General features: G+C 37.1%; 1 protein-coding gene across 1 annotated transcript; it reads left to right on the top strand.

Moving 5' to 3' along the window:
* LOC105160142 (STOREKEEPER protein-like) lies at positions 12,038-12,969 on the top strand. Its single transcript, XM_011077406.2, has one exon. It carries the CDS (start codon positions 12,038-12,040, stop codon positions 12,965-12,967), a length of 930 nt encoding a protein of 309 aa, XP_011075708.1. The 3' UTR covers positions 12,968-12,969.

Below are 14,716 nucleotides of genomic sequence, written 5' to 3'. Positions count from 1 at the left end.
TAAGCACTATTAAGACTCCCATAGTGCAATTAAGGCGAAAATATTATATCCCTGATAATTATGAAATCATTCTTCCTCGTTCTTTCGATAGGATGCATCAACCTCCAGAAGGTTTTTGTTCGCTTTCCGTAGTGCACTTAGAGGTAGGTTTACGTGTTCCTTTGCCTCGCAATGTAAATAACATTCTCACTAGGTTAGATCTCTGTCCGTGCAACTTTCTCCCAATTCCGTAAGGCATATTCTTTTGTTGATCATAGTTATGAAACATCTTGATCTTGCCCCCACCTTCGATAACTTCTGGTCCCTTTACTCTTTCACGACCTCCAAGAGGTCAGGCGAGAATGGTTGGTTCTATTTAACCACTCGCAAAGACTGTCGTTATTTGGACGACCTGAAGTCCAATGTTGGTCCTTGGCGCGAGAGGTATTTCTTCATTCGACCTCCTCCTGGCCAATCCTAGTACTTCCGCCTCCATTGGCGTGATTCAAAGCCCGAATCAGAGACTTATCGGGAGGCGTTTGAGAGCGATCTTACAAATTACATCACTCTATTTTGGTATATTCCAAAATCCTTTGTTGCAAGAAAAGTTGTTGAAGCTCGCGGGTCTCTCCCCTACTCCTCTACCTGTTAGAGGAACCTTAGGTGATTTCCTATTTTTTTTTTTTAATTAACTGTTCTTTTGTGCGATCTTATATTTTTTCTTAACATTTCCAGCTTCTGAAATTATGCTAGCAAGGATCGCCAAATAGGTTAGGGCCCAAAAGGGTACCCTACCACCAAAACGGCCATCTCCAAGAACAGCAGCGTTTTGCGAACACGAGCTGGCCAAGATTCTTTAGAGATTTATAAGACTTCCTGTCTTAAGCACGACCAAATCATACTGGCTCTGACTTCCCACACAATAGTTCAGGAGCACTTTGCGCATAACATAACTTAAGTAAGCTGCGATCCTATTTGCTGTATTATTCATTGCTTGTAACATTATATTCTGTTAATACTAACTTCCACTTTTTTGGTAGGCAATGGCCTTCGCCCACAACCTATCTCTTTAGTGTCTATGTGGAGATATGATAAGATCAAAGTTGAAGCTAAGGTGTCCGAGCTAGAGAAGAAGGTTATTGAGCTGAAAGAGATGAACGACACTTTGCGATCCGACTCTCAAAAGAGAATGATAGAGGTCACTCTTCGACTCGAGGAGTCTGAGAAAAATCTTGCTGAAGTCATTTCATCGACTCAAAGAGATCACAGGGCTGCTTTCGAATCAGGCAAGGAACAACGGCTAGAAGAGGATCGTTTTTTTTTTTCCTTCAAAGCGCTGAATATCAAGACGCCATTTCCCAGGCTCACTTGTATGGGGCTCGCGACTTCATGAAGACCCGAACCTTCCGCGAGGCCATTGAAAAGCAAGCTGCAGACTATATGATCGAGGGCTCTGACAAATGTCAAGGCCAGATTCAAAAGCTTGGAGTGTTCGTCGAAGGTTTCGACCTGAACTTACTGGATGCGTCTCTTGACAAGAATCTGGAGCCTTATCCTCCCGGGCCACCAGTTCACAATGATGACCCAGAGTTCGCAAACCTGATGGAAGAACTTGGCCCTGCCTCTGATCCTTGACTTTTAGCTAGTGATTATTTTTTGTAATATTTTTTGACATTTTGAACTTGTCATTCTAACCTTTTGAGGAATGTAAGTTGGAAGCTAATCGGAACAGTTGATTCCTTTTCATATATGCATCAACTTATTCGATCGAGTAATGGAAAAATCCTTTCTGTAAATGCTCCTTAATTCGCTTCCACATTTATCTCCAAGTCATATCTGACTTTTATACTAGAAGGTTAACCCGCTCTATACAGATCGCTATGTTATCAGACTAGAATATTGACATTGGTTAAATAACCTTTCGCAATATTCTCCATATCACCTTATCTTGAATTTCTCCATGTTATAAACAACTTGCAATCTTTTTCAGATCACTTGAGCTTGAGTCTTTTTCAGATTAGAAAACCAATCTGCGATCTTTTTCAGATCACATGTGCTTGAATCTTTTTCAGGTTAGAAAATCATTTGCAATCTTTTTCAGATCGCGCAAGAACCTTTTCCAGGTTTAGAAGACCAATCTGCAATCTTTTTCAGATTGCATTATCTGGAACCTTTTTCAGGTTAGAAAACCATTCTGCAATCTTTTTCAGATCGCACTATTTGGAACCTTTTTAAGGTTATAAAATCAATCAGCGATCTTTTCAGATCGCATGTGCTTGAACCTTTTTTAGGTTAGAAAACCATTTGCAATCTTTTTCAGATCGCGCGAGAACCTTTTCCAGGTTAGAAGACTAATCTGCAATCTTTTTCAGATCGCATTAACTGCAACCTTTTTAAGGTTAGAAAATCATTTTGCAATCTTTTTCAGATCGCACTACCTGGAACCTTTTTCCGATAGAAAATCAATCTATGATCTTTTTCAAATAGCATGTGCTTGAACCTTTTTCAGGTTAGAAAATCATTTGCAATCTTTTTCAAATCGCGCGAGAACCTTTTCCAGGTTAGAAGACCAATTTACAATCTTTTTAAGATTGCATTATCTGGAACCTTTTTCAGGTTAGAAAACCATTCTGCAATCTTTTTCAGATCGCACTATCTGGAACCTTTTTCCGGTTAGAAAACCAATCAGCGATCTTTTTCAGATCGCATGTGCTTGAACCTTTTTTAGGTTAGAAAACCATTTGCAATCTTTTCCAGATCGCGCGAGAACCTTTTCCAGGTTAGAAGACCAATCTGCAATCTTTTTCAGATCGCATTAACTGCAACCTTTTTAAGGTTAGAAAATCATTTTGCAATCTTTTTCAGATCGCACTACCTGGAAACTTTATCCGATAGAAAATGAATCTATGATCTTTTTCAAATAGTATGTGCTTGAACCTTTTTCAGGTTAGAAAATCATTTGCAATCTTTTTCAAATCGCGCGAGAACCTTTTCCAGGTTAGAAGACCAATTTACAATCTTTTTAAGATTGCATTATCTGGAACCTTTTTCAGGTTAGAAAACCATTCTGCAATCTTTTTTAGATCGCACTATCTGGAACCTTTTTCCGGTTAGAAAACCAATCTGCGATCTTTTTCAAATCGCATGTGCTTGAACCTTTTTTAGGTTAGAAAACCATTTGCAATCTTTTCCAGATCGCGCGAGAACCTTTTCCAAGTTAGAAGACCAATCTGCAATCTTTTTCAGATTGCACTATCTGCAATCTTTTTCAGGTTAGAAAACCATTCTGCAATCTTTCTCAAGTTAGAAAACAAAAATATCAAGACTGCATTGAGAGACCTTGAATAAGTGCCTCATACTCCGCTTCATTGTTGGTCGCAGGAAAGGTCAACCTTACGGCGATCTCAATTTCAATTCCCCCCTATCCTTTTAAATATATTCTGGCTCTTCCATTCTTTGAATCAAACGAACCATCAACGTGCAACAACCATCTCTCATCCTCCGCCTGTTGTTCCCCTGCGAGCTCCACCAGGAAGTCAGCAAATACTTGAGCTTTTATAGCGCTTCTGGTTTGCAATTCTATATCAAACTCCCCTAGCTCTACTGCCCATTTAACCATCCTGCCTGAGGTATCTGGCTTTGACATGACCTGTTTTAATGGGTGGTTATTTAATACCACAATCGGATGAGATTGAAAATAAAGTCGCAACTTTCTAGCCGCTATCACCAAAGCTAAAGCCAACTTCTCGATTTGGATGTATTTCTTCTCAGCCCCCTGTGGCATTTTGCTCACATAGAATACGGGGCTTTGCTTTTCTTCTTCCTCTCGAACCAGGACTTAGCTTACAACTTCATTTGATACTGCCAAATAAACATACAATCTTTTCCAACCAAGGGGTTAACAAGAAGGGGAGGGGTCGCTAAGTATGTTTTAAGCTCCTGAAGAGCTTTTCAACATTCTTCAGTCCATTCAAAATTTTTGAATTTACGCAAAACCTTAAAGAAAGGTAGATTACAATCTACTGACCTAGCTATGAACCGGTTCAATGATGCGACCTTCCCTGTCAGCTTCTGGACGTCTTTTACTGACCTTGGCGACCCTAGCTACATGATTGCTTGTATTTTTTCAAGGTTTGCCTCGATCCCCCTCTCACTAATCATATAACAAAGAAACTTGACACCCCTAACTCCAAAAGTGCACTTAGCTGGATTTAACATCATTCCGTAGGATCGCATTATATCAAAAGTTGCCCCTAGGTGTGCCAATTGGTCGTCCCTTCTCACTCTTCACTAACATGTCATCAACATAAAGTTCCATTGTGCTCCCTATCTGGTCCTTAAATATTTTATTAACTAACCTTTGATAGGTCACTCCAACGTTCTTAAAACCGAAGGGCATTACGTTATAGAAATACACTCCCTTTTCTGCCACGAAAGTAGTTTTTTCGCTATCCTCCTTCGCCATGAATATTTGATGCTAGCCTTGATAGGCATCCATTATACTAAATAAAGCACAACCTGCAGTAGAATCAACCAATAAATATATCCTAGGCAGGGGATAAGGATCTCTGGGACATGCCTTATAGAGATCGGTAAAATTTGTGCACATTCGCCATTTTTCTACTGCCTTAAGGATGATCACCATGTTTGAGAGCCAGGTCGTGTATTAGATCTCCCTCACAAACCCTACTTGTAACAACTTGTTCACCTCCTCTTCAATGATCCTATTTCGTTCAACTCCAAACATTATTTTCTTCTGTTTTACCGGTTTAATTTGTGGATCTATGTTGAGTCGATGCACTATAACTTCTGGATCAATCCCCTTGAAGTCGGATGGACTCCATGCGAACATGTCATTATTTTTCCTCAAAAAATCTATGGTCAACATCTGCATCTCCTTCGTCATTTGAGATTCGATACACGTAGTTTTGTGGAGATCTCCTGAAATTAGTTCTACTTCCTTATACTCCTCCGCAGGTTCCAGTCTCTCCATCTTGCCTCTTTTAACTTCCTCATTTTGATCATGTTCCTCCTTTCTCTTCTCTTTCTTTCCTACCTCAACTTGTTTTATGGCCGAATTATAGCATTGTTGTGCAGTACGTTGGTCACATTTCACCTCCCCGACCCCATATTTGGTGGGGAACTTCATCTTCAAATGGTAAGTAGATACCATTGCTCTAAACTTATTGAGCCCGGGTCACCTCAAGACCACATTATATGCAAATAGGCCATCTACCACTAAAAATTGCACTATATAAGTTTTCCTTCGAGGTTCTTCTCCGATTGACACCGGCAAATCAATCACTCAATCACTCCCTGAGGCACAACCTCACTCCCTCCAAATCCAACCAGAGGCGTTTGCACAGGCTTCAATTTTAACTCACCAAGCTCTATCTTCCTAAGCACATTAGTAAAAATGATATCCATAGGACTACCACTATCAATTAATACCTTATGCACCTGGTAATTGGCTACGTCCACCCGAATGACCATTGGGTCGTTCTAGTCCATCGCGTTCGAACTCAAATCCTTGTCCCCAAAAATAATATCCTCCTTAGGCCAGTACATGTAGAACCTATTCACCATAACCACACGGTGCCCCTTTCCCCGCATTACGGAAGGCGCTTCGTGAGACCTGGTCATGTTCAGAGGAGTATACCTGTGATATCGAGGTTGATAAGGCCCCCTTCTCTCCCGATCTTTTTCAGATCGAGTGTTTTCTTCTTGGAGCTTTCTCCCTTCGTGCGACCTGGATCTCGAGTCCACTCATTATCCTTCATGGCATTCATTTCCTCTTCGTCTATGTACTTCTAAGCCATCTCCATCAACAGTTCTATCCCCATTGGCGGATCGCGAGCCAAGGCTGATGCGAACGGTCCTTTCTTTAACCCATAAATTAATATGCTCACCATCATGTCGATTCTCAAATCTTGGACCTCCAATATCTCGTTATTAAATCTTCCCATAAAGCTTTTCGGCGTTTCATCATTCCTTTGCCGAATAGTAAAGAGGTATGTAGCCGACCTCTTTGCTTTTCTCTTGCTCGCAAAATGAAAAGAAAATTTATGGACCAACTGCTCATACGAATCAATGGTTCCACTTCCTAAGTTGGTAAACCATTCCTGTGTTTTACCTTACAATGTGGTTACCAACAACTTGGCCTTAATCGGATCTGTTTGGCCATATAAATTCATTACCAAGTCAAAAGCAGCCACGTACTCCCTTGGATCCTTGGTCCCATCATACTTGGGAAGATCGGGGAATCGGAAGCTGCTATCCATTACCTCTAGAAGAATCCTATTAGTGAATGGGGAACTCCTATTCTGCGAAACGATCTCCCCTCTCTTCTTTAGTTCCTCGAGCTGCTTTCCTAATTTCTCTATCTGGCGACTGACATTATCCACATCTGCCCTAGAAATACCCGGTTGCCCTGTAACTGTTCTCTTACTCGTTATCTCATTTGACATGGTTCTCTCAGGACCTTTTTCAGGTACCCTTGAGGCCTCACGCCCTTGCTCTCCCTCGACATCTTTGAACAACTGTCTCCTCGCTCCGTCGCAAGCTGGCGTCACTGTTCTCCTTTCATACTCAACTATGGCCTTTCTACTTGTTTCCTCTATCATTCATTGTAAGTCCGCTCTCGACAACTGTACCATTTGCTCCTCTTCCCTTCCTAGAGTTTCCTCAACATGCTGATCTCTCCTTGATGACCCTTCCATTTTTAGTTTACCTGTTCTCAATTTTCCACGGACGGCGCTAAAATGATGCAGGTCGAACAATTTTCGGATTGGGTCGCTGGACCTGGTACCCCGGATTGGGTCGCTGAATCCCCTTTTCAAGCTTCCTACAAGTAGATCCTGATAACAGAAAAAACGTAAGGCTTGTCGGGAAGCCCCCAGCTAAGGCCCTCCGATGCCTAAGTTAGAAATGTGGGGTCGAAAGCGATCAAGTGAGGACGAATGAGATCAAGAAAAAGTATTAAATGCACCTGCTGAAATATTCATAAATGTTAGTATTTATAGTAGCGCGGTACCGCATGGTTGAGCGCCACGTGTCATCATCTGGATGATCTGACGTCATGTAATCCAACAGCTAGACAAGCAAATTGACTCCATGGATCCGGGCCACCCGACCCGACCCGCGTCTTCACGTGTGGATCCTGCCATTAACAGTAAATCTCTTTAAAAAATTAGGCATTTGGTCGTTTGGTAATTACGCTCATCACCATCCTTCCTCAACTTGTCTAGATCCCTACTATTAGATGGATTTGCATTATGGGCAAGCTTTTTTTTTCACTTGGATCTGTTAAAAGGCCAATCACAGCTTCAAATTTCTAGTTTGTTATTCTTCACAATTTTAGAGTGTAAGTATGCAGCTTATACATACCATCCTCTTAAATCACTAAAGACTAAAGAATCATCATTTCATTGTTTCATAACTATAGAGCAGTTTTATCTTGCTAAAATTGTTGTTTTCTATAATTTGGAGGTTTTGAAGCGTTATTTCTCTGTTCTTAAAATTTAATTTACCCCCACTATATGATTGTTCTCAGGTTAAGCAAACTCATTTTTTTAGAATACGACAAAACCAACCAAGGCTAGTCAAACAACCAAAGACTTAAATATCAAGTGAAAGAACTTATGACTATTAAGTATTTTATCTAGCACTTGATTATATCTATATACAGATATTTAAATGTTTTTTCAGAAAATACCTATCCATTCAATTTGCATCTTTTCAATTCAAAATTTTTTCGATAAATGTAAATTTCATTAAATAAATGGTAGCACGTCAGTACAATACAACATGAAAGGCTAGGCAGTCACCTCGACAGGCCAAGGGATCCGTCATAAATTAAAAAAGTGCATAAGTACTAATAGAAGGAGGTAAATCAACACCAAGTATCCATTGTCGGACATCTTCAATAATAAGTTTTCCTAAGGAATGTGCCCTGTGTATTCCTCCATCAAATCGTTGAAGATTACGCTCGCGCCATATGTGGTATACAAGATAGCCCAATAGTGCACGATAAGAAGTCGAGATACAATGCTTTTCTCGCCACCTTTTTGCTGCCCACAGAACGTCAGTAGTCCAGTCACGGTGGGGCCAGTCCAAGTGCAGGGTGCGCCGTGCCGGATCACCCTCAAGCAGTGTCTTGGGTAGGGACAATGAAAGAAGAGGTGATTGTGTGTTTCAGTAGCCCCCTTCATTACTCAAAACATAAGTGGTACCCAAGTAAGATAGCCAATGCTTGTCAATTGTAGAAAGATTTCAAAGGATGGCAAGCCAAAGGATAAACGTATGGCCAGGAATCTTGAAAGGGCCCAAGAGTAGTACACACCAGTCAACCTTGGTACCCACATTTCTGAAAATCTTAAATAGTGTAGCCGATGTCAATGGCCCAATCTGTGATCGCCAAGAAATACGACTAATGCCCCCATGGATATATGGGAGTGTATGAAGGATCTGTGAACAACGAATATCCAAAAAAGTTACAACCTTTCAGAAAATTACCTTTTTTGTTTAGATGCTTTTGGAAAACAACTTTTAAAGTTGCAGCTTTAAGTTTTAGATTTTTAGGAAAGTCATCTTATTTCAGCAAAATGGCTTTTATTATTTGCCACTTTTTATAAGAGAAAAAATAATTATAAAGCATAATTTTCAAAAATAAAATGAAATAAATGTGCAAGTGCCAAGTAAATTTATTAATAATTATATATATATATATAATTTCCTACTTTTTTAATTATTCCCTCTATTTTTTAGATTAAATTTTTAATGGATAACTCTTTATTAAGTATTTAAAATATAATTATTCATTTCACGTGGGACATGAATTTATATGTGTAAGCAATCCAACAAGTATGAATTTTTGTTAATAATAAAGGTAATGTATTTTTTATATCAAAAGGTGATTTATGCATAATATAGCAATCTCCCTGTAAGACACATTGGGATGTTGCCTTACACCTGGTACAATATCTCAAGGGAACCATTGATCGAGGTTTTCATTTTGCTGCCAACAACAACTTTAACATCACTGCTTACAGTGAAGCTGACTGGGCAAGTTGCAAGGATACCAGACGATCCTTAACAGGATATTGTATCTTCTTGGGCACCAGCTTGATTTCTTGGAAAACAAAAAAACAAACTACAGTATCTCGGTCTTCACCTGACGCTAAATACAGAAGTATGGGCACCACTACTTGCATCTCATTTGGATACACAATTTACTGAAGGATCTTCAAATTCAGGTACCAACTCCCATTGATTTTTATTGCTACAATCAAGCTGCATTATATATCACTACCAACCCCGTCTTTCACGAAAGAACAAAACATCTTGAAATTTATTGCCATTTGGTTCGAGATAAGTACAAGGACGGTTTCTTTGCACCAAAGCACATTTCCTCTTCTGAGCAAACTGTAGACATGTTCACTAAGGCGTTACTTGGTCCTTGTTTCTTCTATTTGTTGTCCAAGTTGGGTCTCGTCAACATTTTGACAAGCCCAACTTGAGGAGGAGATGTAAAGAAAGGTATTCCCATGGAGCTTTTTCAGCTATTTACAGCAGATGCTACAGCAGCTGCAATCATTCCTTCTAGTCCAAGATGAAGAAGAAGAAGAAATCGTTTTATTGAAGAAGCACTTTTACCAGCCTTTTAAATTCTAGTGTTTCTATTAGTAAGAGTACGACTTCTTTCATTTGAACTTGTAAACCGCTAGTAATAAGCGCTTTTACGCTTTACTTACTTCATTACGTTTTTATTAGTTTTACACGTTTTTAGTTAGTTTATAGCAGTTAGATATTCAAACTTGTAGATATATTGGCCATAGTCTTCTTCAAAAAAGTCAAGTTTTACCAGAGTTAAACTGTATCAGTTACAGCTTTCAACCTCCAATTTCAGTTCTTGCTGCAGCAATAGAATTTGTAGTTTCTTGTTCTTTCGCTTCTGCCATTTTTACAATAATAAAATTTTCTAAATATAAAAAATTTTGTGTCAAAACTAAACATTTTGGTCAAAAATCTTCTCCCAATATAATATATAATATATAATAGAGAGTATTGAGATTATAGATAGACAAATATATAAAGTTTTTACGTTTGTATGTCTGTATACGATTGCCTCTGCCCAAAGTTACTTATACGACTTAATGGTCACTTATACTTAACCAAAACAAATAGATATTGCCATATTTTTTTATTTATGAATTACATATTAAATTTTAGTTAAAAAGACTTTTATTTATACATTTATTTCATTACCATTGTGTAACAATTCTATTGACATAATATGAATCCCACGGAATTTGTGCTTTTTATTAATAAACAAATAAATACCTAAAAGAAAAAAAGAAAAAGAAAAAAGAAAGTTGATATGGGTCCAACTCAAAAAAGCGTCATCAAAATTAAGGAGCTAATTTGTCTTCTTGACAATTTATTTATTTATTTAGTTTTTGCAATTTTTATAATTTTTAATTGATTTTACTCTACAATTTGATACAATTTATTAAGTTTTACAAATTTTAGCAATAATTCATATATTTTAGAAGAAAATACAATATAACAACTTTTAGTATGGGTGTTCACAGTTCGATTAAATCGGTTGAACCGAACCAAATTGAGAATTCAGTTCGAATTGAAAATCGAATTGAAAAATTCGGTTCGGTTTTTGATTATTTTTTAAATTAATTTTTGGTTCAATTTTTTCCGTCTCTTTTGAGTGAGTGAACCGAACTAAATCGAAAATCAATTTACAGTAAAACCTCTATAAATTAATAACCTTGGGACCATGAAATTTTATTAATTTAGAGAGATATTAATTTATCGATAAATTAATATTTTATTAATTAAAAGAGAGACTTTTTAAATTCAACAAATTTAGTACAAATGTATTAAAAATAAATGAATTCATATATGTTTCATTGTTTATATTCATGCATCAATCAATTCTTTGTAACTAATTGAATATATTTATGTATAATATCGATTCATTGTATACAATTAACTATTATATTCATAGACGCATGTATCAATTCATTGAAATTACTTAAATATATCATTGTATACAATTAACTATTATATTCATAGACGCATGTATCAATTCATTGAAATTACTTAAATATATATGTTTACATTAATTTGTTGCACTTAAATAACTATTATAACAAATTAAATATATTCATACATAATGAATGAAACATATACTATATAAATCTCAATATGAAAATAATATAATTCATAACAACCCACCATGTCTTCTCATCTAAAAGGCATCATAAAATCATCCATGAATGATCAAATGCGTAAAGCATTACAGATTTCATATTTTAGCAAATTACTATAATATTTATAATTGTAATATTTATGAATTATTAATTTAGAGTTTTAATGGGACCTAGTATTTATAAAGGAATTTTCTGAAAAATTATTATCTTATTATCTTATCGAATTTGATGATTTTTTACAAAGATCCAAGTCGGGACCGGAAGATTTTATTATTTTAGAGAGTTTATTAATTTATAGAGTATTAATTTATAGAGGTTTTATTATTTTAGAGAGTTTATTAATTTATAGAGTATTAATTTATAGAGGTTTTACTGTATATATATATATTATTCTATTAATTATGTTATATTAAAATATATTATTTATTATTATTTATTATTATTTCTTTTCTTTTCATTTCAAATTTTTAATTGTATTTGTAAATATTTTTTTCAGTATATATTTTATTTTTCAAATTTTAGTATTTAGGTACATGTATTTTTGAATAAAATTAAAAAAAAATACTAAGATTATTTATAATATATATTTAAAAAATATTAAAAAAGCTGAAAAAAACCGAACCGGTTAACGATCTTGAACACCGCTACCGCCGACTTTTAGTATTTCTTTGGGAGGGAAAAAGTTATTCGACAGAACTGAGCAGTCTCTTGCTGGGTTCTTCTGCTTCACCCCCTGCCCAACTTCTCCCCCCTTTTTCTGTCGCTCAATCGCACGAATCGAAGTACAAAGCTCTCCCCACTACTCCACTCCTCTCACTTCTCTCCTGAAAATGAGGCCCCAGCGTCTGAGTTTCAACACAGATGGAGAAGACGAAGAAGATAAGCAACAAACTCTTAACGAGGCAGACGAAGAGACCGATTCTGACTCAGACTCCGAAAGCGAAGAAGAGGAATGCACAGCAGCGTTGCCCCCGAAGAAGCCCAAGTTGAATCTGCCGCGTGAAGAAGAAGTACCCGTACCTCGAAAAGACGAGTCGGAATGCTCTTCCTCATCTGCGTCCAATTTCATTATCGCGCCTGCCGCAAAACCCAGCGAGAAGAACACCCCTTTCTCTAAAATATTCTCCGAAGAGGATGAAATTTCTCTGCTTAAAGGCCTCGCCATTTTCTGGGCTGACGGGAGGAACAACAAGTGGACCGAGTTTTACAACTTCATCAAGGACAGTCTTCCGCATCAGTTTACGAGAACTCAGGTGTCTGAGAAGATTCGTAGGCTCAAGGGGAAGTTTGAAAACAATTTTAAAAGAGCTCGCGCCAATGGGGGCTGGCTTGATTTCTCGGATGCCCATGAGTCCGCTGTGTTTGAGGTGTCGAAGACACTGTGGGGAGGAGATGAAAACGAAGCTGGGGATAAACATGCTCAAAAAGAAAAGGAGACACCACAAAGGGGAGACAGAAGCAGATCCCAAAAGAAGAGAAAAAGGGCTGGGAAAGAGCATGATGCAGAAAAAGAGATAGTGAAGAACCAAAAACAAGTGGGGAAGATTGGCAAAGAGGAGTTTGCTTCTGCGTACCCACTCTTGTCATCGTCTTTGGATGAAAATGGATATTCCAACATCATCAAGGAGAAAATTCTATTGATTGGCAGAGAGAAGGCACAAGAGCTGGAAGAGAAGTGGAGGGCTGTGAAAGCTGCAGAGCTTAGACTGGAGCTTAAAAGGATTGATTTGATTAGGAGGGACTTACACAATCTACTCTGAAGCAAATGAAGGATTTAAGAGATGTTTGGCTTTTGAACAGGTATAACATAAGGTTGTTGTCCATGGAAGTGTTATTTTGTTGTTGTTTCTAAATGTTGATTTCAGTTATATATGCTGTTTTATTGAGTTGATGTGGTTTTTGGAAAATTAGATTTCTGTTTCATACTGTACGTTTCCATTTTCTGTTACATTTAGATCTTATGATCATTTTTATGTCTCGACAGAGGTCTTGCCTTCGAAACTTAAACTGTTTAATATTTATGAAATATTAGGTCTTGCCTGTTTTCAAAGTTGTGTTTTCTGGTCATAGCTAATGAAAGAGAATCAAGTCACAAGTTAGGAAGCACATAAAATATTTGCGTCATCATGCATGGAATTAGGATATAACTGCTTGAGGCAAGCAGCAGCTGCACTTTGAATGCACAAATACTAGGACAAATAATGTCATAATGTACTCTTAGCGAGTTCCCTAGGGACAGGGCTAATGCTTCGGTCATACTAGATTATTACCCGAGCGTTATGAAACTACCTTTGACGTATTAGTTCAGATAAGATTCCAGTCTAATATTTCATAAATATTAAACAGTTTCAAAAAATTTTGTTTGTTGCTGCATAAGCCACACACGTATGGCCGCTTCTCATTTTCCCCATGGCTAAAAGCATTAATAGATAAGATCTATCTAGAGCTAGTTGAAACAAGCTGATAACGAGCAGAACTCAGGAGAAGTCTATTATGGTGTATACATTCATCTACCTTGCATTAATAATGTTTTTATAAAATGCATTATTCCCATTCTAATCATGAATATGGTATTGGAAGTCGGTAGTCTTCAATGATTAATCTTGCGGTAATTGCATGGCGCAAAAATCCTTGCTATCCCTTCTTGCTGCTGCTGGCCCAAAGAGAAAATGAAGATAAATATTATAAGTGAATAATGAAAAATAAAGAGAAGAGCAGGGTGAAAAAAAGGTAAGAAATGAAATAGTTACATCCCAGAACCATGCTTTTAGAGAATCAAATGCATTAGCCAACTAACTATTCTAATGAAAAGTGGAAAATAATGACAGAACAGGAAAGAGAGAGTACAAATCAGAAAGAATATTTCCTTCGAAGAAGCCTATATGGCTGGGGAAAAAAGGCGGTATTAGATGAACAAAAGAACACAAGGCGAGTTTTTTATGTTTTCTGATACGTAGACAAATAGAAATTTTGAGACATGTTTTGCTCTCATTACGTTATTTAATAGCAGATTAGACATCATTAAGTCGCCCCCTATATTTGGATCTTTCTATTTGATTTATTACTGTTGTCTCTTATTAAGTCATGTTTTGATTCCTTTTGCATGTTCTTAATTAGCCAGTCCAGAACTGAACTTGGGCATGACTACTTTACAAGCATGCAGGATTGAGCTTGGATAAATGAAAATTTGGTGGTGCCCAAAGCTCAATTAAATCTTTTAATTAATGACCTATGTTATCCAGACAATTCACTCTTCATCTTGTGACCCAATGGAGATTTCTTATAACAGCTCTGAGTACAGTACTAGCATATATTACTATTTTGTATTGAAAAAGGAATACTTAATTAACGTATGTGATTGAGAAAGTGAAGAGACAAGCTGATGAGTTGAGAATTAAGATATGACTTACTTTAACCATACCTGAAGATTTCCTTTGTAACATATCCTTCCATAAAAGGATTTATGGGAATTTTACATCAGTTTGTTGTTTCAATTAATGAACTGTAGA

The sequence above is a fragment of the Sesamum indicum genome, linkage group LG4, assembly GCF_000512975.1.
Source record: "Sesamum indicum cultivar Zhongzhi No. 13 linkage group LG4, S_indicum_v1.0, whole genome shotgun sequence".
Lineage (NCBI taxonomy): Eukaryota > Viridiplantae > Streptophyta > Magnoliopsida > Lamiales > Pedaliaceae > Sesamum > Sesamum indicum.
The sequence above is the reverse complement of the archived record's forward strand: the minus strand, read 5'-3'. Positions and strand labels throughout refer to the sequence as shown.